General features: G+C 42.3%; 1 protein-coding gene across 4 annotated transcripts in view; it reads left to right on the top strand.

Annotated features, from left to right (window-relative positions):
- slc22a15 (solute carrier family 22 member 15) overlaps nucleotides 1–24,650 on the top strand; it is a 64,488-nt gene that overhangs the window by 26,927 nt on the left and 12,911 nt on the right. For 3 of the 4 annotated variants that reach the window (XM_048550922.2, XM_048550920.2, XM_048550921.2), the window contains exons 6-7: nucleotides 8,728–8,949; nucleotides 11,782–11,922. In XM_048550922.2, the coding sequence (XP_048406879.1) occupies nucleotides 8,728–8,949; nucleotides 11,782–11,922 (363 nt within the window). The remainder of the gene's footprint in view (nucleotides 1–8,727; nucleotides 8,950–11,781; nucleotides 11,923–24,650) is intronic. The other variant, XM_048550924.2, reaches the window with a different exon arrangement.

The following is a 24,650-nucleotide window of genomic DNA, read 5'->3' on the forward strand; positions in this document are numbered from 1 at the left end:
CCTCCTCCATTTCTGAAGAAGGGTCAAGGCCCAAAACACCAGCCTCCCTGCTCCTCTGATGCTGCTTGGCCTGCTGTGTTTGTCCTGCTGTACAGCTTGTTATCTCAGATTCTCCAACATCTGCAGTTCCTACTCTCTCAGAAATATGTTGGCATATCGTTTTATAAGAAAACATTTCAAAGATGCTGTCAAGAAAACTTTGAGAAGCAAAGTGTACATGCCTACTTCATCTTGCAACATTTATTAATGTTTACTATTTTCGGTAAAGGTATTCTTTTGTCGCTGGTCTGTACTGGGAAGTTAATAAAATGTGAGGCTGGATGAATACAGCAGGCCAAGCAGCATCACAGGAGCACAAAAGCTGACGCTTCGGGCCTAGACCCTTCATCAGAGAGGGGGATGGGGTGAGGGTTCTGGAATAAATAGGGAGAGAGGGGGAGACGGACCAAAGATGGAGAGAAAAGAAGATAGGTGGAGAGAGTATAGGTGGGGAGGGGATAGGTCAGTCCAGGGAAGACGGACAGGTCAAGGAGGTGGGATGAGGTTAGTAGGTAGGAGATGGGGGTGCGGCTTGGGGTGGGAGGAAGGGATGGGTGAGAGGAAGAACAGGTTAGGGAGGCAGAGACAGGTTGGACTGGTTTTGGGATGCAGTGGGTGGAGGGGAAGAGCTGGGCTGGTTGTGTGGTGCAGTGGGGGGAGGGGATGAACTGGGCTGGTTTAGGGATGCGGTGGGGGAAGGGGAGATTTTGAAACTGGTGAAGTCCACATTGATACCGTTGGGCTGCAGGGTTCCCAAGCGGAATATGAGTTGCTGTTCCTGCAACCTTTGGGTGGCATCATTGTGGCACTGCAGGAGGCCCATGATGGACATGTCATCTAAAGAATGGGAGGGGAGTGGAAATGGTTTGCGACTGGGAGCTGCAGTTGTTTGTTGCGAACCGAGCGGAGGTGTTCTGCAAAGCGGTCCCCAAGCCTCCGCTTGGTTTCCCCAGTGTAGAGGAAGCCACACCGGGTACAGTGGATGCAGTATACCACATTGGCAAATGTGCAGGTGAACCTCTGCTTAATGTGGAATGTCATCTTGGGGCCTGGGATAGGGGTGAGGGAGGAGGTGTGGGGGCAAGTGTAGCATTTCCTGCGGTTGCAGGGGAAGGTGCTGGGTGTGGTGGGGTTGGAGGGCAGTGTGGAGCGAACAAGGGAGTCACGGAGAGAGTGGTCTCTCTGGAAAGCAGACAGGGGTGGGGATGGAAAAATGTCTTGGGTGGTGGGGTCGGATTGTAGATGGCAGAAGTGTCGGAGGATGATGCATTGTATCCGGAGGTTGGTGGGGTGGTGTGTGAGAACGAGGGGGATCCTCTTTGGGCGATTGTGGCGGGGGTGGGGTGTGAGGGATGTGTTGCGGGAAATACGGGAGACGGGGTCAAGGGTGTTCTCGATCACTGTTGGGGTAAGTTGCGGTCCTTGAAGAACTTGGACATCTGGGATGTGCGGGAGTGGAATGTCTTATCGTGGGAGCAGATGAGGCGGAGGAATTGGGAATAGGGGATGGAATTTTTGCAGGAGGGTGGGTGGGAGGAGGTGTATTCTAGGTAGCTGTGGGAGTCGGTGGGCTTGAAATGGACATCAGTTACAAGCTGGTTGCCTGAGATGGAGACTGAGAGATCCAGGAAGGTGAGGGATGTGCTGGAGATGGCCCAGGTGAACTGAAGGTTGGGGTGGAAGGTGTTGGTGAAGTGGATGAACTGTTCGACCTCTGGGGAGCAAGAGCCAGCTTCAAAATCTCCCCTTCCCCCACCGCATCCCTAAACCAGCCCAGTTCGTCCCCTCCCCCCACTGCACCACACAACCAGCCCAGCTCTTCCCCTCCACCCACTGCATCCCAAAACCAGTCCAATCTGTCTCTGCCTCCCTAACCTGTTCTTCCACTCACCCATCCCTTCCTCCCACCCCAAGCCGCACCCCCATCTCCTACCTACTAACCTCATCCCACCTCCTTGACCTGTCCGTCTTCCCTGGACTGACCTATCCCCTCCCTACCTCCCCACCTATACTCTCTCCACCTATCTTCTTTTCTCTCCATCTTTGGTTCGTCTCCCCCTCTCTTCCTATTTATTCCAGAACCCTCACCCCATCCCCCACTCTGAAGGGTCTAGGCCCGAAGCATCAGCTTTTGTGCTCCTGTGATGCTGCTTGGCCTGCTGTGTTCATCCACCCTCATTTTATTATCTTGGATTCTCCAGCGTCTGCAGTTCCCACTATCACTGCACTGGGAAGTTCTTGTTCACTCTTGATTCTTGTGCCTGCCAGAAGGCCTTCATTAACCGCACGTCTCACTATTTTGAATGAAAAATAAATTGAAAAATTGCATGATGGTGTACTCGAGACAATGATTCTGAGATTAAGAGCAACATTAACCATCAAGTGAGTTAGTTAAGCTGTTTAAGAATCGGGATTTTCATTATGTTGCGTTTGCTGACGACTGAAAGGGCATTCGGGTCAGTTTTGCGGTATGTCTGTTTGCGCTGAGTGACTGTTTACAGCTGTTCCTGATGCCTTTTTGGTTGGCAGCAGGAGTTATAGTGTTTCACAAAAGCAATGGGTGAAACAGACATTGCAGCTAAGAAGAGGGTTTGTGAAATTTTTGCTAAGATAAACAGAGTGACTGGTGAAATATTAAGGTTTTATGATCCTCCGAAGCGAATAGGTGACCAGGCTGAGATTAAGTATATCTGCAGATGTAAAGCGAAGAAATAATGGAGGCGCTGACTGTCATTTTCCAATCCTCTCTGGCTGCAGGTATAGCACTGGAGGACTGCTAACATTGAACAGTAATTTAAAATGGGAAGAAGGGGTAGCCTGAGTAATTGTAGGTCAGTCAGCCTTTCCCTTGGTGATGGAGAAAAGTATTGGAAAATATTCTGACAGTGTGAATCGCCATTTAGAAAGGCATGGATAAATTGGACATCAGCCTGGATCTGTTAATGTAAGAGTGTGTTTAAACACCTTGATTGAATTTTTTTGATCAATAATGGTGGCATGTTTAATGTGATGTTCATGGATTAATGTGTATAGGTTAATGTGTATAGTTTTGCTCACTGTATTACAAGAAAGATGTGACCACAGTAGAGAGGGTATTGGAGAATGTTGCCCCCAGATTGGCAAATTTTAAGCCATGAAAAAATCACAGGGCAGCTGAGAGTCATCACGGCAGAATTCTGGCAGACATTGCCACAGTCATCACGATTGTGCAGCAGGTCAGAAAACTTGTTGTCAAGGTGTGGTTAAACCTGAAACACTACATTGCTGAAAGATTACTCTGAGGTTCACGGGGTGTACAAGGGAACAACCATTTCGAGAGTGGGCCGGTGTTAAAGTGTAAGTGCTGAGGCCTTTGCTCGAGAGGTTTCGGTGTGAGGAGGCTGAGCAGGGGGACCAGTAAGGGCAGGTAAGGGGTCTTTAACTCTCTTTCTGTCTACGTTGAAAACAGTAGAGATGGCATTTAGGGCATTGGCATGCTCTTCTTGCAGGATGTGGGAGGTCAGGGAGACTTCCAGTGTTCCTGGTGATTACACCTGTGAGAAGTGCACCCAGGATTCATGGCCATCACTACAGCCTTAATTCCAGATATATCTTATTGAATTCAAATTCCACCATTTGCCGTGGCGGGATTCAAACTGTCCCTAGAACGTTATCTGGGTCCTGGATTAACAGTCCAGCGAAAATATCATTAGGCCATGGCCTCCCCCTGGCATACTCCTTTGGATCCTTTTGCGGGGGTGGGGTGTTGTGTGACCTTTCAGAGGCTAGCAGCAGCAGTCAGGTCAGTGGCGCTGTGACCAGCTCTGAGGCTCAGAGGGAAAGGGTGCAGTCAGAAGAGTGATACTGATCGGAGACTCAGTTGTGAGGGGGACATACAGGAGATTCTGTGGCTGCAGAGGAGACACCAGGATGGCGTGTTGCCCCCCCCGGGTGTCAGGGTCAAGGACGTCTCTGAGCGGTTGCAGAACACTCTGAAGGGGGAGGGTAAACAGCCAGAGGTCATTGTACACATCGGTACAGATGACAGAGATAGACAAAGGGATGGGGCCCTGTGTAATGAGTATAGGGAATTAGGTAAGAAGCTAAAGAGCAGGACATCAAGGGAAATGATCTCTGGATTACTCCCAGTGCCACGTGCCAATGAGGGTAGAAATAGAAAGATAGGCCAGATGGATGCGTGGCTGAGAAGCTGGAGTAGGAGGCAGAGTTTTCAGTTCTTAGATCATTGGGATCTCTTCTGGGGTAGAGGTGACCTGTCCAAGAAGGACGGGTTGAACTTGAGCCAGAGTGGGACCAATATCCTCACGGGGAGATTTGCTAGTGTTACCTGGGTGGGTTTAAACTAGTTTGGCAGGGGGGTGGCACTCTGAGTAAGAGAGGGGCCATTGAGAAGTCAGGGGAAAATACATTAGCCATTGAGAGCAAGTTTACTATTCAGGATAACCAGGGGCACAGTAAAGGGAGGGAAGAGATTTCTAGTTTAACGTGCATTTATTTCAACGCACAAGGCCTGACAGGTAAGGCACATGAGCTCAGAGCATGGATTGGCTCTGAAGTTTGGCATATTTATAGCCATAGCAGGAACATGGCTTAGAGAAGGGCAGAACTGGCAGCTCGATATTCCAGGATACAGAAGCTACAGGCATGACAGAAGTACAAGTAAGTGAGGAGGGTGAGTTGCCCTTTCGATAAGGGAGCACATATCAACAGTGCTTAGAGAGGATATTCTTCAGGGGTCATCGAATGAGGCCATGTGGTTAGAGCTTAGAAACAAGAAGGGAATGGTCACTTTATTGGGACCGTATAATAGACCCTCAAATAGCCAGTAGTCACTAGAGGATCAAATGTGTAGACAGATTCCAGATACCTTTAGGAATAATACAGTAGTATTAGTTGGAAATTTTAATTTCCCCTGTATTGACTGCGCCACCCAGAGTATAAAAAGCCTGGACGGGGTGGAATTTGTCAAATGTGTCCAAGAAAGTTTGCTAAATCAATTATGTAGCGGGCCCTCCTTGGGAGAGTACAACACTGCACCTTCTCAGGAAATGAAGTTGGGCAAGTGACTGAAGTGTCAGTCAGTGACCACTTTGGGTCTAGTGACCATAACTCTCTTAGTTTAAACATAGCTATGGATAAAGATAGGACAGGTCCACAGGTACTGAACTGGAGCAGTTCAGTTTTGGGGCTTTAGGTAGGATTTAGCAGGGGTCAATTGGGTGAGACTGTTTGAAGGAAAAGGAATGACTGGCAAATGAGAGGCTTTTAAAAATGTGATATCAAGAGTCCAGGGACAGTGTGTCCCTGTTAGGGTGAAGGAAAAAGTTGGCAGGTTTAGGGATCCCTGGTTAACATGAGATAATGAGGATCTGGTCAGGAAGAAGAAGGCAGCGTACATTGGGCATAAACTATCAGGCTGAAGTGAATCCCTAGATGACTATAAAATGTGTAGGAGCACACTTAAGAGGGAAATCAGAAGAGCAAAAAGAGGGTATGAGATTGATCTGGTAGATAAGGTTGAAGATAATTCTAAGAGGTTTCACAGTTATATTAAAAGTAAGAGTGGCTAGGGATAGAATAGGTCCCCTTGAAGATCAGCATGGCCGTCGATGTGTGGAGCCAGAGGAGATGGAGGAGAATTTTAAAGAATATTTCTCTTCAGTGTTTACTAAGGAGTGAATCATGGATGCTAAGGGTATAAGGGAAACAAATGGGGATGTTTTGGACCACATATACAATCCCAGAGAAGAGGTGTTTGCAGCCCTAAAGTGCATTAAGGTGGCCCCCTGAGCCTGATCAAGTCCGTCATTGGATGTTATTGGAGGGTAGGGAAGAAATTGCAGACGGCCTTGCAGAGATTTTTGCTACATCTTTAGCACTGGTGAAGTTCGGGAAGACAGGAGGGTGGCTAATGTTGTTCTATTGTTTAATAAACGTGGCAAAGGCAAGTTGGGGAGCTTTGGGCCAGTGAGCCTGACATCAGTGGTAGGCAAGTTATTGGAGAGGGCACTGAGGGACTGGATCAAGCAACATTTGGATAGTCAAGGTCTGATTAGGGATGGTCAGCATGGATTTGGGCACAGGAAGTTATGTCTGATAAGTCTTTTGGAGTTTTTTGAAGAGGTAACCAAGAGGATATTGAGGCTCGGGCAGTGGATGTTGTTTATGTTGGACTTTAGTAAGGTCTTTGACAAGATCCTGCACAACAGACTAGTCATGAGAGTTTGGTCGCATGGTATCTAGGGAGAGCTAGCTAATTGGATTCAAAGTTGGCTGGAAGGTAGGAAGCAGAGGGTGATGGTTGAAGTTTGTTTCTCGGATTGGAGGCCCGTGACTAGTGATGTGCCACAAGGATTGGTGTTAATTGTTATTGACGTATACGAATTGGATGTGAATGTACAAGGCATGATTGGTAAGTTTGCAAATGATACAAAATTAGGAGGATCCGTTGATAGCGAACAAGGTTGTCAAAAATTAGAGATTACAGAGGGATTTTGATCACATGGGGAAGTGGGCTGAAGATTAGCAAATGCAGTTTTATTACAGATAAGTGTGAAATGTTACGTTTTTGGAAAGTCAAATCAAGGTAGGGCTTAGACAGTAAATGGTAAGGCCCTGAGGAGTGTTATGCATAGAAGGACCTAGGAGTACAAGTATATAGCTTGTTGAACTTGGCATCATAGGGTGTTGAAGAAGGCATTTAGCATGCTGCCCTTCATTGGTTGAAGCATTGAATATAGGAATTGGGACGTTATGTTACGGCTGTACAAATTGATAGTGAGGCTGTGCTTGGATCATTGTGTACAGTCTTGGTAACCCTGTTAAGGAAAGACACAGTTAAACTGGAAAGTATGCAAAGATGATTTATGAGGATGTTGCCAAAATTAGTAGGCCTGAGTTATGGGGAGAATTTGGCCAGGATAAGACTATATTCCTTGGAATATAGGAGAATGAGGGGTGACCATATTGAGGTATATAAAATCATGAGGGGCACGGATAGGATGAATGCATATAATCTTTTTCGCAGGGTTGGGGAATTGAAAACTAGAGGGCATAGATTTAAGATGAGAGGGGAAAGATGTGAGAAGGACCTGTGGGGCAACTCCCTCACACAGAGTGTGGTGCATATATGGAATGGGCTGCCAGAGAAAGTGATAGACGCAGATACAATAGCAACATTTAATAAGCATTTGGATAGGTACATTGATGAAAACGGTTTAGAGGGGTATGGACCAAATGCGGGCAATTGAACTAGCTGAATGTGCACCAGTGTCAGCATGGACCAGTTTGGACTGAAGGGCCTGTTTCCATGCTATTTTACTCTATGACTCCATGGAAAACATTTGAAAAGCTGGTGTTGATCTCATTAGAAGAGATGAAACTGAGGAGAGATTTATTTGAAATATCCAAAATTATTGATGGCCTATATAGAGTGAATGGTAAGGGCTTCTCTCTGTTGAGAGAGGTCACTAACCGTGGCGCAGAAATTTAAGATCAATCCGGGAAGCTTTTCACCCATATCTAGTAGCAGGTCTGGAACTCGCAAATTGAAAGGGTGCTGGAGGCAGCAACTGCTATCACAATAAAAGTGTCAACAGGTATCCACCTGAAGTGCCATAACGCATAGGGCTACAGTTCCAGCCTCATGTCACATTCCGGATTGTTCTCTTTTGACTGGCAAATTCATGATCATCCAAATAGCTGCCTCTTAGGCAATGAACATTGGGTCAGTGCATCCTATTGAATGAGTTCATCTTAAACCCCTCAATCAGAATATTCCTTAATCTTCTACATGGCGTTTATCCACCCAGATTTTAAAAAAATCCTATTAGTTTGTGAAACAAAAGTATCTGCATTCATCAAATGCCTTATAGCATTATATGGACTTTCCAAAGTATTTTGCAATAATAAATTACTTCTGAACAGTGGCTTTTGCTATAAGATCAAAGAGACAAGTATGTTCATTAAGGTCTGACAAGCAGCAATAAAATAAATATTGAGTTAATTTATTTCTTTGTGCTATTTTAAGGATAAATGTTTGCTTCGGGTACATTACTTCTCAAGTTGACTTAATTGCAACCCAAATTAAGGAATCGCTTCCAATGTTGATAGATTGACTGTTCAAACAGATATTGCAAAGATTCAATGATTAGTGTGATTCGTGGATTCTGGTCTCTGGCTTTCATTGCTTCTCTTTTGATGACTTTACTTTCATTTACCAAGATCCCTAAACCTCGCTCCTTCTCTTCCTTTCAGATGTTCCTGGAGACCAACCGCTTTCATTAACCTTTGATTACCTTCCCTTATATCCATATGCAATGTGGTCTCAAAATGTTTGATAACATTCATAAGTGTCTTGGGATATTTTAACTGGGTCAAAGGCTCTATATGATTGCAAGTTGTTATTTATTTATGAAGCAGTGAAGTCAACCAATGGGCTATAAATCTTTATAATAAACACCACCATCAGCAGCAGTTTGGTAAGGTATATGAGGGTAAGAAAGGCTGTAATTTGATGGTCTATTTGGAGGATTATTACTTTCAGACTACTTTGTACATTAGGTTCTATGGGATGATTTTGTGATTTGATATTTGCAATTTTCCGTTTTTTGATTGTAGAGTAGTTGTTCTGAATTGCAAAAAATTTGTGATTTGAGTTTGTTTCAAGATGCCAATTTTCTGTTGCAGCCCAATTCCAGAATCACCGAGGTGGTTATATTCACATGGAAAGACTGAGGAAGCAGAGGAAGTGCTACAATATATTGCACAAAGGAATGGGAATGAGAAAATCTTTGTGCAATTAAAACCCTGTGCCGGAACATTGAAGACTGGTCACTCGGCGCATGGAATGATGGACCTGGTGAGGTATCCTGCCTTACGCTGGAGAACTGCCATTTTGATGTATGTGTGGTAAGTGATCAGAAAAAAGATTTAGTGCAGAGATTTGCAGACTCTCTGTGTAGCCACGTGGATCTGAATAATCTTATAGATTCTTTCAATGAGCTACTGTTCTCAAGAGTATCATTTATCGGCCTGCAATTCCACTGGCTGACTGACTTTATTTTTATAACGTTGCAAGTGAAAATTAAGATTGTACTGTTTCTGAGCAATCTTCAGTTGAATGCAACGAGATATCACATATTGATAATAGAATTAAATTAATAACTATTCTTGTGTCCTGTTTGAAATTTACTGTGTAAAGGACCAGTAAGTAAATTGGACTTTGTAATTTGAAGCTTATTGCAACCACTAGAGGAAATACTGCAGGAGCCATTCCTTTTGGCAATGAAAGCGATCATACTACTTCTTTCTGATTTTATATTCTACATTCTCTTTCTGTCCTTCCTCACTTTTGACTCTTTGTCCTTGGTGCTTTCCTTTCAACATACAAATGAGTAAGAATAGGCCACTCAACCCTTCAAGCCTGCTCCTCCATTCAATAAGATCATGGACGAACTAATTTTCGCCTCAACTCGACATTCCTGCTTATCCCGAATAATCTTTCGTCCCTACGGTAATCAGGAATCCATCTCCCTCTGCCTTAAAACTATTTAAAGTTTCATTGTACAGGCTTTTGAGGAAAGGATTGCCATTGACCAACGACCGAAAGAAAAAATCTTTCCTCATCTCTATTTTAAATAGGTGACCTCCTTATTTTTAATCTATGACCCTTATGCCTAGTCTCTCTCCCAAGACGAAACATCCTTTCAACATCCACCCAGTCAGGTCCCCTTAGGATCTCATGTATTTCAGTTAAGTTACCTCTAACTGTTCTAATCTTCGAGACAACCTGCTGATTTCAGGTATTAGCCTAGTAAATCCTCTCTGAACTGTTTCCGGTGTACTAACATCCTTCTAAAGCACCGTTAACAGTACTGTACACAGTATTCCTAGAAATGGTCTCACCAATGTCTTCTGTCACTGAAGTTTAATCTCACTACTCCTGCATTCAATTCCCCTTGTAATAAATCATAACCTCCTATTAGCTTTCCTGAAGTACTTGCATACTACCCTTCTGTGACTCATGTACTAGGGCAACCAGATCCCTCTGCAACCTCTCATCATACAAATAATACTTTTTTTTAAATGCTTTCTGGAAAAATGAACAATCTCACACTTTCCCTCGTTATACTCCATTTGCCAGATCTTTGTCCACTCACTTAACCTATCTTTATCCTTTCTAAACTTCTTATGTCCTCTTTACAAGTCACTTCCATCCCTATCTTTGTGTCTCAGAAAATTTAGTTACCATACATTTGCTTCCTTCATCCAAATTATTGACATAAATTGTAGAGAGTGAAGCCCTTGTGGCACACCACTCATGACATGCTACCAGCTGTAAGACTCATTTATTTAGGTCACTGGGACAAGGAGTAATTGCACAACTGTGTTTTAAAAATAACATACAAAATAACTTACCAAATGGCTCAGTTGTTCTGTCTGCTCCTGATAATGTACTTTCCTCCTCTGTCATACCATCAGACTCCTTTACTTTAAACATACCACAGAATCTTGGACTCCCTTGTAGATCAAAAACTTTAACTTTGAGGCCACCAATGAACTAACTTCAACTGTTATCTGTGGCAGAGAATTCCAAAGATTAATGACCCTCTGAGAGAATAGATTCCCTCTCATCTCACGAGCCCTTATTTTTAAACCTGTGTCCTCCAGTTATGGATTACCCCATGAGAGACGATATCATCTCAACATCTAATTCTGTTAAACCCCTTTATGTTTGTTTGTTTCAATAACGTTATCTCTCATTTTTTAAACGCCAAAAAGAATAGGTAACCAGCTCAATATTTCCCTTTGATTCCTGGGATGAAGAGGTTGACAATCTAGTGAACCTTCCATACAAGTGTGTTCCTCTTTTGATAAATAGGCCACAGTTGTATCGTTCGAAGAAAGTGTCCCGTGTTTTAGTCCATAAACCTGTCTTTAGATTAGATTAGATTCCCTACAGTGTAGAAACAGACCCTTCAGCCCAACACGCCCACACTGGATCTTGAAGTATCCCACCCAGACCCATCCCCCTATAAGACACACCCCTGGACACTACGGGCAATTTAGCAAGGCCAACCCACCTAGCCTGCACAACTTTGGACTGTGGGAGGAAACCGGAGCACCCGGAGGAAACCCACGCAGACACGGGGAGAATGTGCAAACTCCACACAAACAGCCACCCAAGGCTGGAATCGAACCCAGGTCCCTGGCGCTGTGAGGCTGTAGTGCTAACCACAGAGCCACTGTGCCGCCCACTTTTGACGGTTTGATTTATCCAATCTCTAAATTAAGATTAAAGTTGCTTCTGTTTATTGCAGCAATGTTCTTACATTATTATTAACAGGGCTGCCCCATCTTGTTTTCCTTTCTTCCTGTTTTCCAAAATATCAAATGCCTTCTTGAATATTCTGTTCCCAGATTTGGTCATCTTGTAGTTACGTTCTCTGTTAAAACTAACATATACTTGTTTATTCAGCTTTGTGCTATACATTTGTTCCAAATACTCCCAATCCCTCATCTCCATTTCCTACCACAACCTTTTCCCCAAACCAGGATCTGAAGACCTTGTTTCCTGTTGGTTAGTGATCTGAAGCCAGCACTCATCGTCTGACTGTATGCTGGCTGGTAGTCACAAGTATTATTTACTTTTCTCTACTTTCACCCTGGGTTAGAAATGTAGAAATGCTCCTGCCATTGATAAGAAAAAAAATAATTGGCCTGTTTCTGTTCTTTGAATAGGTATGTTTGTAGTCTTGTTTATTATGGCTTAACTTTGAATGCGGGGGATTTGAAAGGCAATCGCTACCTGAACATTGCTTTGTACGGCCTTGTGGAAGTGCCAGCATTCCCCCTATGCCTCTATTTCATTGATAAATCATGGTAAGAATTAACGTTTCCACTAATCTTTGGAAAACTAATTGTGATCTTAGATATAAGTTGGAGGTGATGAATTGCAAGCTTTCAACAAATCCTGTACAATCTTGGCAAATGTTTGCTCTTTGCTTTTACTCATCAGAAAATAATGTCCGCTGGGTTTGAACTCCTGTTTACTCACTGGACTGACTTTTGACAGGCTGGAATGTGAAAGCTTGACATTTATTTGAAAGTGAGCACTGTTCGTGATCACAAAATGATATGAGAGGAGAATGACCATCTCTGAGTGTTCACATTGACCACTGTGTGAAAATAAAACACAAGCTAAGCATCTACCATCTTAAAAGCTAACTGGGGACAATGTGATGAGGAGCAGTGATTTTCCAGGACAGGTTTATAGTAAAATTCATGTTATTACCCAGAATTAACAGGACATCTATTGGCGCTGGTCAAACTTATTTCTGCATGGTTCAGCTCAAAATGTGGGCTGTTCCTTATATTTCTGGAAGTGTAAGCTGTTGACAGGGACTTTGCCAAATGGCAAACCATCATAGCCATGGAAGTTTACAGCATGGAAACAGGCTCTTTGGCCCAACTTGTCCTGCCAGTGTTTCTTTTACCAAATGAGATTTAAGGTTTATGAAATATATTTAAGGTTTATTAAGTGATTGTATTTCAAATTAGATATTAAACTGAGGCCCAAATCTAATCTGATATATGTAAAAGATTCCACTCCAGGGCAGTTCTCCTTGGTGTTCTGGCTAATATGATCCTCTTGACCTTCATCTTTAACGGCATATTATCTGATGATTATCCCAGATAATTTCATTTTGTGAGAACTTGCTATGTGAAAATTGGCTGCACTGTGTTCTACACCAATTACTAATCTTCCAAATTATTTAAATGTCTGTAAGGTGCTGTAAGGGAGCCATAAAATTCAAAAGGTGTCATTTGCTTTGCTCCTGAGCTTGTAGATTTCTGTTATCTGTGAACCCATACAAATGAGCATTGACAGGTCATTTGGCTGTAGAAGCCATCACAATTGAAAACATTTTCCAAGTGTCCTGGTAATGAAGCCTTTGTGTAACTTGCCATTGACCAGAAATTGAACCTGTGACTTTGTGGTTTTGCCCCACACAGCATCTCCGCATTAAACCCTTGGAGGAGCACAGTTTAATTCAAATATGGCATCAATAATTATACATGTATGATAGTCTGAACCATAATGTATAAACAGCCGTCTAATGAATATCTGTAGCTAAGTGATTTGCTAGTTATATTTCACTAAGAACAATAATGATTTCTCCTAGAGAGAAGAATGTGTTACTTAATCAGTGTTTAGCGTTAAAATCAACGAATTACCGCAATGCAGTTACTTCAGTAAAAGTCTCAAGCCCTGCAGAACTGTATTCCTGCATCTCTGGCCACATGTGCATCTCTACTAACTTTGCCTCCATTTTGAAGCCATTTGGGCCCTGGTCTCCAGAAACATCTTTGTTGTAAGACAGTTTTTTAGCAAAATTTCATTGCAAAGTGACTGTGGTGCAGCCTAGTTAAATATTTGTGGAGTGGTTAGAGATGTTGCGAGATTATGAAATATGCGATTTCGATATGTTCTTGCTTTCCTCAAAATTTGCATTTTTAAACAAGCGTTGAGAGGCTCTTTCTATGCCTCACTTTTTCTGTTATGGTTCCGTGAAGACTTAGAATGTTAGAAGTACTTAGAGAAATGCAAGTTGTTGTCGGTCTAGTTTATTGTGTTCTACTTGACTCATGTCAGCAGCTTGGAAACTGACTCCAGAGGTGTTGCTGGCCCAGTGTTTGGAACTGCAATGTCGTACACTGGGTTTTTATCAATCAGCAAAGTGCAATGCTGAGGTTTGTTTAAAATTGTAAAATAAACAACAGTTTAGTTACCTGCCAGGAAGTCTTTCTAAATTTAGGCTGAAGCCTTCTAATAATCTTTAGTGCCACATGGTGGAGCTCCTAAACTATCACAGACACAAACTGATCTGAGGAGCTTCGATAATATCCAATTGTGGTTAAGAAAGCACAAGTAATATTTTCATTCTTTGATTATGTATCCTTTTATTAAGTTGTGGGGAGCAGGATGCAAAAATTACTTTTTGTAATAGTCTGTATATTTACTGTCTGGATGAAACAATGAAAGTGCTGTTATCCCATTCTCTGAAACAGCTGGGTTTAATTTGTTCCCAAATTGGACTGATGCTGCTATTTGCTTTAAGCTGTTGGCTTACTTGCTGTCAGATTGAGGGAAGATGGACTGGGATCTGAAACAGATTTGCTGGTTGTACATGTTGTCATTGCATCTAGGAGAGCAGATCTCCTGAGAGGTTGACTAGGTACAGGATGGTTCTCCTGGAAATCCTGACCCTTGGGTGAAAGGATGAAGAGGCTTGAGAAGGGCCAATACAAGATGGATGTCCCAACCAGGAGTGCAGAAATGGTGACAACAACACCACCACCCCCTTCCCCCTTGCCTCCCCCACCTCACCCTCAGTCTCCAGTTTATTATTTCTTATCCCTCTGGTTGACCAGAGTATAAGACTGGGACACAGCGTGGCAGCAGCTCTCTATCAGTAAGTGTGTTGTGAGGATAGTATCAAATTGAAAGAACAAAGCACAATGTGCACAGATTCATGATAAGGTGGAAGATTGGAAAATTTTAAAAAGCAACAAAAAATGAGCCAAAAAAGGGAGGAAAAAATGAGAGAGTAAACTAGCAAGTGATATTGAAACTGACTCTAAAAACTTCAAATATATAAAATTGATAAAGTCCAAAGTGGACAAAGGTCCTTTTATCGAATGAGACTGGAGAAATAACAGAGAGCCAGGAAATGGCAGAGATGCTGAATAAATAGTTTGCATCAGTCGTCAAGGTGAAAGATATTAACACCATTCCAAAAATGCTTAAAAAATCAAAAGGGAGAGAGGAAATACATCCAATAACTATCATGTGCAAAAAAACACAAAGGAAACTAATGGAATCGTGTTCCCTGGACCTGATGGGCTGCATCCTGGGATATTAAAGTAAGTAGCTTCAGGGGTAGTGGACGCACTGGAAGTAATCTCCCAGGAATCTTTACATTTTAGAAAAGTCCCAGAGAAAATTCTATGTAACACCTTTGCATAAAAAGGGAAGGAGACAAAAAAAAAGTTAAATGTAGGTTAGGTTGCTTGAGGTCTGCGATTGGAGAAATGTTAGAGACTATTATAAATGATGTAATAGCAGAATATTTAAAAATATATAATCAAGCCGAGTCAGCATGGATTCATGAAGGGGATGTTATGCCACACAAATTGATACTTCTTCAAAGAATTCTAGTTAATCAGGAGAGATCAAGGGGAATTAGTAGGTGTAATATATTTGGATTTCTGGAAGGTGTTTATTGAGGTATTGTGTGTTAGGCTACTTAAATAAGAACCCTTAGTGATGGGATTGTATATTAGCATGAATAGGGCTGAGTAATGCAAGGCAGAGTGGGATAAGGGAGGCATTTTCAGGATAGCAGCCTGTAACTAATGGGATGCCACAGGGATCAGAGCTGAGGCAACAGTTATTTACCACAAATCTCTCAAATGCCTCTCTGTCCTCCTGACACCTCACTTCTGCAGTCTGAGTCCTCAGCTAATTTGAACATGTTGCATTCAGTTGCCTCATCTAAACAATTAATATATATAGTGAATAGCTGGGCCTGAACACTGATCCCTGTGGTGCCCCATGAGTCATTGCCTGCCACCCAGAGACCACATTTTTTCCTGCTGTTTTCTAGGCAATCAGTTCTGTAACCGTGTCAGTATACTGTGCTCAATCCCATGCTCTTTACTTTTACATGCTAATATCTTGTGTGGGCCTTCTGAAAATCCAAGTAAGTCACATCCACTGGCTCATTTTACACTCTAGTTGCATCGTCATGGTTATAGTAAATTTGTCGGGCATGATTTCTCTTAAGTCCTTGCTGACTGTTTTGGTTCTCTCGCTGTTTTCCAAGTGTTCTGCTTTTTAATCTTTTGTTATGGACTGTAACATTTTCCCACGACTGTCTGGCTAATTGCTTATTCTCTGCCTCCTTTATTGAATAGTGATTTGATTTATTAATGTCGTGTGTATTGAGATTCAGTGAAAAGTACTGTTTTGCAAGCTATTCAGGCAAATCATACATTACAGAAGTTCACTAGGGTAGTAGAAAGAATGCAGAATCTAGTTTTACAACTACAGAGAACGTGTAAAGAAAGATCAACTGTCACATACGAGAGGTCTAGTCAAAAGTCTGATGACAGCAGACAGTAAGTTAATGAACCTGTTGGTATGTATTTTCAAAGTTTTGTATATTCTGCGCAATGGAAGAGGGTGGAAGAGAATATAACTGGAGTGGGAGGGGTCTTTGATTATGTTGGTTGCTTTCCCAGGACAGCAGGAAATATCGATGGTGTCGATGCTTGGAAGGTTGGTTTGCGTGATGGGCTGGGCTATGTTCACAACTCTCTTTAATTTCTTGCGGTTTTGGGCAGAGTATTTGCCTTACCAAGCTGTGATGCATTTACTAAAATTGCTCAGAGTCATTGTGAACATGCCGAATTTCCTTAGCCTTCTGAGGATGTAGAGGTATTGGTATGCTTTCTTGACCATAGCATCAACGTGGGTGGACCAGGACAGATTGTTGGTTATATTTACTGTTAGGAACTTGAAGTTCTCAACTGTACAATTTAGATGGGAAGAAAGGAGGCTTAGTTTGTGGATGTTACCAAAATGGTATAGTAGACAGTGAAGAAGGTGATCTCAGATCACAAAGAGATCTTGATCAAATTGGTAAATGGGTTGAGAATTGGCAGATGGAGTTTAATTTGGATAAATGTGAGGTATTGCATTTTGGTAAAACAAACAAGGGCAGTTCTTATGCAATTAATGATAAGGCCCTGGATAGCATTGTAGAACAAAGAGAACTAGGAGCTCAGGTACATAATTCTTTGCCTAGTAATCATGCAAATTTCAGAGTTTTTAAGAAGGCATACTAGCCTTCATTGCTCAGATCTTTGAGTGTAAGTATTGTGGTGTCATGTTGAGATTGTATAAAATGTTGGTGAGGCTTGTTCTGGAGCACAATGCAGTTTTTGGTTGCTGTCCATAAGAAGAAGATTGTTAAGTTGGAGAGGATTCAGAAAAGATTTACCGAGATGTTACCAGAAATGGAGGCTTTGAGCTATGAAAATAGGTGAGACTTTTTTCACTGGAGTGTAGGAGGTAAAGGGGTGACCTAATCGAAGTTTATAAAATCGTGAGGGGCATAGATAAAATGAATAAGAAGGATCTTTCCCTTAGAGTGAGAGTGTTTAAAACTAGGGGGTGCATTTTTGAGGTGAGAGAATAAAGTCTTAAAAAGGTCATGGGGGCAAATTTTTCAAATTTGTGTGTGGAATGAGCTGCCAGAGGAGTGGTAGATGCAGGTACAGTTACAACGTTTTAAAAGACATTTGGATAAGTACATGACTAAGGGGTCTATTTACATGTTGTATGATTCTATTGACTCTAAAAAAATTGGATCATGGAAGTAAATATATTACCATCATGTTTGCAGATGGCACAAAAATTGTTCAGATAGTAATTTGTGAGGATGACACAAAGCCTACAGAAGGGCAGAGATGGGTTAAATAGGTGGGCAAAAGCTCGGTGGATGGGATATAATGTGAGAAAATGTAGAGTGATGCACTTTGGCAGTAGGAAAGACTGCTGAAAGCTTCAGCACAATTGCATTTGCAGGTCCTCGTGCATGATTCAAAGGTGTAGATTTGGCATATAACTTCATTAGACTGTGAGGAAAACAAACAGAATGTTGGCCTTTCTTTCAAAGGGTGTAAAGGGAGTGAAAAAAAGGGTAGTCTTGACAACACCATGCAAGACTGTGAACAGTTTTGTTTCTTTTATCTAAAGAAAGATGCAAGAGTTGACAAAGTTCCAGAGAAGGTTTACTAGGCTAACTTGGGTTTAGAGGGATTTTCATATGAGGAGAGGTTGAACAAGTTGGGCCTGTAAATGAGATGGGACCTTATGGCAACATGCACGATTCTTAAGGGACTTGACAGGGTAGATGCAGAAAAGCTTTTTTTGCCCCTGTTGAAAAATCTTGAACCAGTGGATACAATGGTTGGAGTAAGAGTTTATCCATTTAAGACATTGATGTTGAGAACTTATTCGTCTGAGGGTAGTGAATCTGTGGAATTCTTTTCCATGAGAGGCTGTAGAAGGTGAGTTGTTAATTATATTTAAAACTGAGCTGGACAATTTTTAAAATCAGTAACAGAATTAAGGGTTATAGGTAAGAGACAGGAAAGTGGAGTTGAGGATTATCGGATCACCAATGATCACATTGAATGATAGGATAGACTTCATAGGCTGAATGACCTACTTTCCTGTTCTTTGTGTTTCAAGATAATCTTTGCTCAACATAGAGCAATTGAGAAAAACAAGCCACTTGCCACATCACGTGGGATTATAGAAGACAAAAGCCCGAGGATCAAGGTGAGGCAGAGCAGAGTGGATCTGAATTCAGAGGCACAGCTCCAGATGTGAGGTCAGGGTTCAAAATGTGAAGTAGGATTGGCTGCTCAGGGAGCAGGTTGAGTGAATAGTGTCTGAAGGGAAACATTGTGTAAGGTACTTATTTTTGTGGTTTGTAGTCTGCTGGGAATTGAGTGCAAGAGTTAGAAATCTGATTTTGGGTGAGTAATGAGTAAGGTTGTGTAATTGGTTCCTCATTTGTTGTTTGTATTTGATATGGTTCACTCTGCCAGGAGAATGGCTCCATGGAATGCTCCTCCAGCAAATTTGTGGGAAATCAGAGACTCTTCCAGTTGCCATGGTGTATATGTCATAGGAACAGGTGTTCCGCTGCAGCCTTCAAGATGTCACATGGAGCTACGGATAGACTCACTGTGGAGTATCAATAAGGCTGAGGATGTCATGGATAGCACATTTAGTGAGCTGGTCACACCACAAGTAATGATTAGTTAGGCAGAAAAGCATTGAAGACAAGTAAGCGTAGGCAGGCAGCGCAAGAGTGCCGTTTGACTATTCTTGTCTCAAGCAAGTATACCATTTTTGGTAGTGTTGGGACGGGCTGTGGTCTCTCAGGAAGGCAGTAGCAACAGCCAGATCAATGGCACCATGATTGGCACTGTTATACAGCAGAGAAAGTCGAAGGGTAGATGAGCAGTAGTGACAGGAGTCTATAAGTTGTGGACACAGGTGTTTCTGTGGCTGCAAGCAAGACTGCAGGATGATGTATTCCCTCCTTGGTACCAGGGTCAAGGATGTCTTTGAGTGAGCACTGGGTACTTTGAAGAGCAAGGATGAGCAGCCAGAGGTGGTGGTCTATTTTGGTTCTAACGACATTGGCAGAAAGAGAGGTGAGGCACTGTAAAGGTAATGTAGGGAAGTAGTTAGGAAGTTGAAATGCAGGATCTCTAGAGTTGTAATCTTCGGATTAGTTCCTGTGCCATGAGCTAGTGAGGCCTGAAATATGAAGGTAATACATTTGAATGAGTGCCTGAAGAGCTAGTGTAGGAGGGAGGATTTCAGATATCTGGATCGTTGGGATCTCTTTCAGACAGGTGAGGGTGCCAATATCCTTGAGAGGCTTGCTGGTGCTCTTCCAGAGAATTTAAACTGTTGTGGCAGTGGACTGGGAACCAGAGTAGTAGGCCCATATATGGAGTGACAGAGGAGAAGATAGAGGTATAGGCAGGGCAGTGTTAATGAACGTAGAGGGATTGGTGGTCTCAAGAGTATCTATTTAACTACAAGGAGTATAACAGGTAAGGCAGAAGAGCTTGGAGCCTGGATTAGTACATGGACTACATTGTGGTCAGAAATGTGGTTGAGAGAAGGACAGGACATTCCAGATCAACATGCCAGGGTTGAGGTGTTTCAGGCACGTTGAGAGGAGTGTAAAAGGGTTGAGGGAAGTTGCATTACTGATGAAAGAGAATGTCGCAGCTGTGACAAAGAGAGGACATCTTGAAGGACTCATCCAGCGAAGCAATATAGATAGAATTTAGGAATAAGAAAGGTGCAGCCAATATGATGGGGTTATACTAATAGGTCTCCCAATCGTTAGGGGAAATAAAGAAACAGGAACATTAGCAGATCGTGGAAAGATGCATAAAAATGCAATTGTTTTAATGGGTGATTTTAACTGCCCCAGTATTAACTGGGACTGCCTTAGTGCCGGGGCTTAGATGGGGCAGAATCTGTTTGGTGAATCCAGGAGGATTTCTAGAAACAATATGTAGATATTCTAACTGGGAAGGATCCATATTAGATCTTATACTGGGGAATGAGCCTGACCAAGTGATTGAAGTTTCAGTGGGGGAACATTTTGGGAACAGTGATCATAATTCTGAAAATTTTAAGGTAGTTATAGCTAAGGATAAGATTGGTCCTCAGCTAAAAGTGCTAAATTTGGAGGAAGGCTATTTACAACAGCATTAGGCAGGAACTGGAGAAATTAGATTGGGGGAAGCTGTTTGAGAGTAGAAGTCTTATGGAAGTCTTTTTAAGGCCAGTTAATTAGCATTCAAGACTAGCATGTTCTTGTGAGGATGACAAAATTTGAGAACTTTAGGTGGCAAGAGATGTTGGAAGTTTAGTTTAAAAAGAGAAAGGAGCCATATGTAAATTTTAGGAAACAAATCAAACAGGACCATTGAGTATTAAGGAAGCAGAAAAGAACTTAAACAAGAAATTTCGAAGGCTAGAAAGGGCCATGAAATGTCCTTGGAAGTAGAATTAAGGAGAATCTGAAGGCAATTAATGCACATAAACTAAGAGCCAGAGGGTAACTAGTGAAAGAGCTGGAGAAAGTGGATCATGTCCTTAATGGGTTCTTTGCATCAGTATTTGCCAAGGAGAAGGAAATGAATGATGGTAAGTTTAAAGAGGGGTATGTTGATATTCTTGGGCATGTTGATATTAAGGAGGAACAGGTGTGCTTGGATGTCTTTAAAAACATTATGGTAAATAAGTCCCCAGAGCTTGATGAGATACTGAAGCAGGCAAAGAAGGTGATTGCTGGGGCCTTGGCAAAGATCTTTGTAACCTCTTTAGCCATAGACAAATCTTCGGATTAGTTCCTGTGCCATGAGCTAGTGAAGCCTGAAATATGAAGATAATACATTTGAATGAGTGGCTGTAGAGCTAGTGTAGAAGGGAGGATTTCAGATATCTGGATCGTTGGGATCTCTTTCAGGCAGGTGAGGGCGCCAATAGGTGCTGACGACTGGAAAGTAACTAATATTGTTCATTTGTTTAAGAAGGGCGACGGGGATAATCCAGGAAGTTATATGCTGGTGAGCCTTACATCAGTTGTAGGGAAATTATTGGAGAAGATTCCTAGGGGCACGATTTACATACATTTGTAAACTCTGGACTTATTAGGGATAGCTAGCATGTTCTGTATGTGGGGATTTGTCTCTCAAATTTGAGTTGAGGAAATTATGAAGATGATTGATGGCAACACAATGGATGTTGTGCACATGTACTTTACGAAAGCATTACCAGGATGCCTGAGTTGGATTACATTAGTTATAAGTGGAAGTTGGACAAACATAGATTGTTTTTGCTGGAGTGTCAGAAGCTGGGGCGTAACCTGATAAAAGTATATAAAAGAGAGGTATGGATAGGGTGAATGATTGGAATTTTTACCAGGGTGGAAATGTCAATTACTAGAGGCATAGGTTTAAGGTGAAAGGTAGAAAATTTAAATGCTTGAGGAAAATTTTTTTCAGAGTGATAGGTGCCTGGCATGTGCTGCAGGGGAGGTGGTACAAGTAGATACGATAGCAAGTTTAAGAGGGCTTTAGGCAAAAACATGAACAAGCAGGGACGAGAGGGATACCGACCATGTACAGGCAGATGGGATTAATTTAGAATGGCATCACTGCTGACACAGATGCAGTGGGCTGACGGGCATGTTCCTGTGCTGTACTGTTTGTTCTATGTTACGTTATGTTTTGTTGATTTTTGGTTTATAAATAACATGTATTTAATGCTTATAATCAGTCTGTAAACTTGTAGACGTTTACAGCACAGAAGGATGCCATCGTTGTCTGAGCCCGACAACAAAGATCTGACTACGCAAATCCCATTTTCTAGATCTTGGCACATAAATCTGGAAGCTGTAACAGTGTAAGTGAATTTCTAAAAGCTGCTTAAGTATCATAAGAGATTCTGACTCAACTACGCTTTCGAGCAGTGAATGTCAGACTTAACTCTTAGCCTTTGGTCTCCTACCTGAAGCATACTCCTCTAATATGGAAAAAGTGCCTTCCTAGGTCCCTTACCTGCACTCTTCATAATCTTCTTACACTTCCATGAGGTCCCTTTTCAACCCTGACTGCTCTAAGGAAAACAGACTGCCAATCTCTCCTCTTAAATTAAACTTTCCAGCCCCATCATTATCCTGCTAACTCTTGTCTGCACTCTTTTCTAGTGTAATTACATTCTCCCTATGATGTGGTAACCAAATTTGCTGACAGCACTCCAGTTGTGGCCTAACCAGTGCTTTATACAGTTCCAATATAACCTCCCTGCTGTTGTATTCTATGCCTTGGCTAATAAAGGCAAGAATTCCATATTCTTTCTTAGTCGCCTTATGTACCTGACCTGTTATAAGACCACAAGACATAGGAGTGGAAGTCAAGGGCCCTCTGATCTTCAGTACTTTTCCATTGTCTTACCGTCATAGTATCATCCCTTGCCTTGTTAGCCTTCCCAAGTGCATTACCTCACACTTTTCAAGGTTGAATTCCATTTGCCACTGTTCTGCCCATCTGACCAGTTTACAGCTTATCTCCTCGCTTTTACTACGCAACCAATATTCATGTCATTTGTGAACTTGTTGATCACAACCTGTACCCAGCACTGGGCCCTGTGGAACACCATTGGAAACAGACGTCCAGTCGCAGAAATATCTTTGTATCATCACCCTCTGCTTCCTGCCTCTCATTCAGTTTTGGATTCAATGTGCCACTTTGCCTTGGATCAGATGGGCTTTTACTTTTCTTGACCAGTCTTCCATGAAGAACCTGATCAAAAGCCTTGCTAAAGTCCATCAAAATACATTATCATCATCAGCACCCCTGGATATTTCCTCAAAACGTTTGATCAAATTTGTCAAGTAGGACCCTCCCTTAACAAGTCTGTGATGACTATCCTGGTTACTCAATGTCTGTTCAAATATTGATATATTCTATTCCTCTGAATTCTTTCTAATAATTACCTTATCACCAAGGTTAAACTGACTGGCCTGTAATTTCCTGGTCTGTACCCCCATTCCTTTTTAAATAATAGACATGTTAGCTTTCCCCCAGTCCTTTGGGCCTCAGCTGTGGCTAGAGAGGATTTGAAAATTACTGCCTGACCCTTGATATCTCCTCCTTTGACTCACTCAACAGCCTTGGATACATGCTCTCTGGGCTTTTGTATTTATCCACTCCTAAGGTTTTTAAATCTGTCACAACTTCCTTTCACTCGTAGTATCTTATAATACTTCACACGCTGATCACAGAATTGTGTTTAAAGGAGGAGAAGGAAGTAGGAAGGCAGAAGGAGGGAATTTCTAAGAGTGGGCTCCAGGGACCTATAGACATGATTGTCAAGATCTGAGTGGAACTAGTGGGGAGGATTCAGAAGGCTGGAGTTGGAGGAATGGAGCGTTTGTTGGGGGAAGAAGACTGTATTGCTGGAAGAACTTAGCGAAAGAGGGATGGGCAATGATGCGGAAGGATGAGAATTTTAATTTGCTTGCATTGAAGGGCCAGGAGTCAACGTATTTCAGGAACACAAGGACAGTGGATGAAAGAGAAATGTGGGCAAGAAAACTCACAGTTCTATAAAAACAAGTAAATTAGATTGATAGTAAGAACAGGTTGTAGAACATACTCAATGGAATGCGTACTCAAATACTTTTGAGTGTAATACACTCTAGTACCTTAAAGCGACGAGGTTGGTTTAGCTTTTTTTGGCTAGAACGCTAATTTGCAATATAGAGTGATGTGAACAACGTGGGTTCAGTTCCTGCACCAGCTGAAGGTGATGTGAGGACTCTCCTCCTCAACCTCACTCCTTACCTGAGGGGTGGTGAGCCTCCGTTTAAACCACCACCAATCATCTCTCTTCAATGAGAGAGCTGCCCAATAGTCTGGTAGGACTATGGTGACTTCATCTTGCTTGATATCAGAGGTTATATGTGATTTTGCTTCCCTTTTTCAAGGAATAACCTATGTCTGAAACATATAAGGTAGAAAAAGAAGAAATTGCATTCGCATAAAGAATCTTTCAATGCCTCAGGACATCCCAAAACATTTAACAGGCAATTACGTGCTTTTGAAGTGTTTTAACAATAGAAACGCTGCAGCCAGTTTGTGCACAAGGAGAACCCACAAACAACTCCCAGATAATCTGTTGTTGAAGGATGATTGTTGGCCAGGGCCTAGAGCAGAACTTCCCTGCTCCCCCTGGAAATAATGTAACAGGATATTTTACATCGACAGGGCACATAGTGCCTTTGCCTGATGTCTCATTCAAAGATGATGCCTTTCACTGTGCAGCACTTCATTGTGTGTCAGCCTGGAATTTGACTTCAAGTCTCTGGCGTGGGAGTTGTCCCACGATCCTTTGCCAGAGGTGAGACTGCTACCAAGTGAGCCCATCAATG

The sequence above is a fragment of the Stegostoma tigrinum genome, chromosome 20 (assembly GCF_030684315.1).
Source record: "Stegostoma tigrinum isolate sSteTig4 chromosome 20, sSteTig4.hap1, whole genome shotgun sequence".
Classification (NCBI taxonomy): Eukaryota; Metazoa; Chordata; class Chondrichthyes; order Orectolobiformes; family Stegostomatidae; genus Stegostoma; species Stegostoma tigrinum.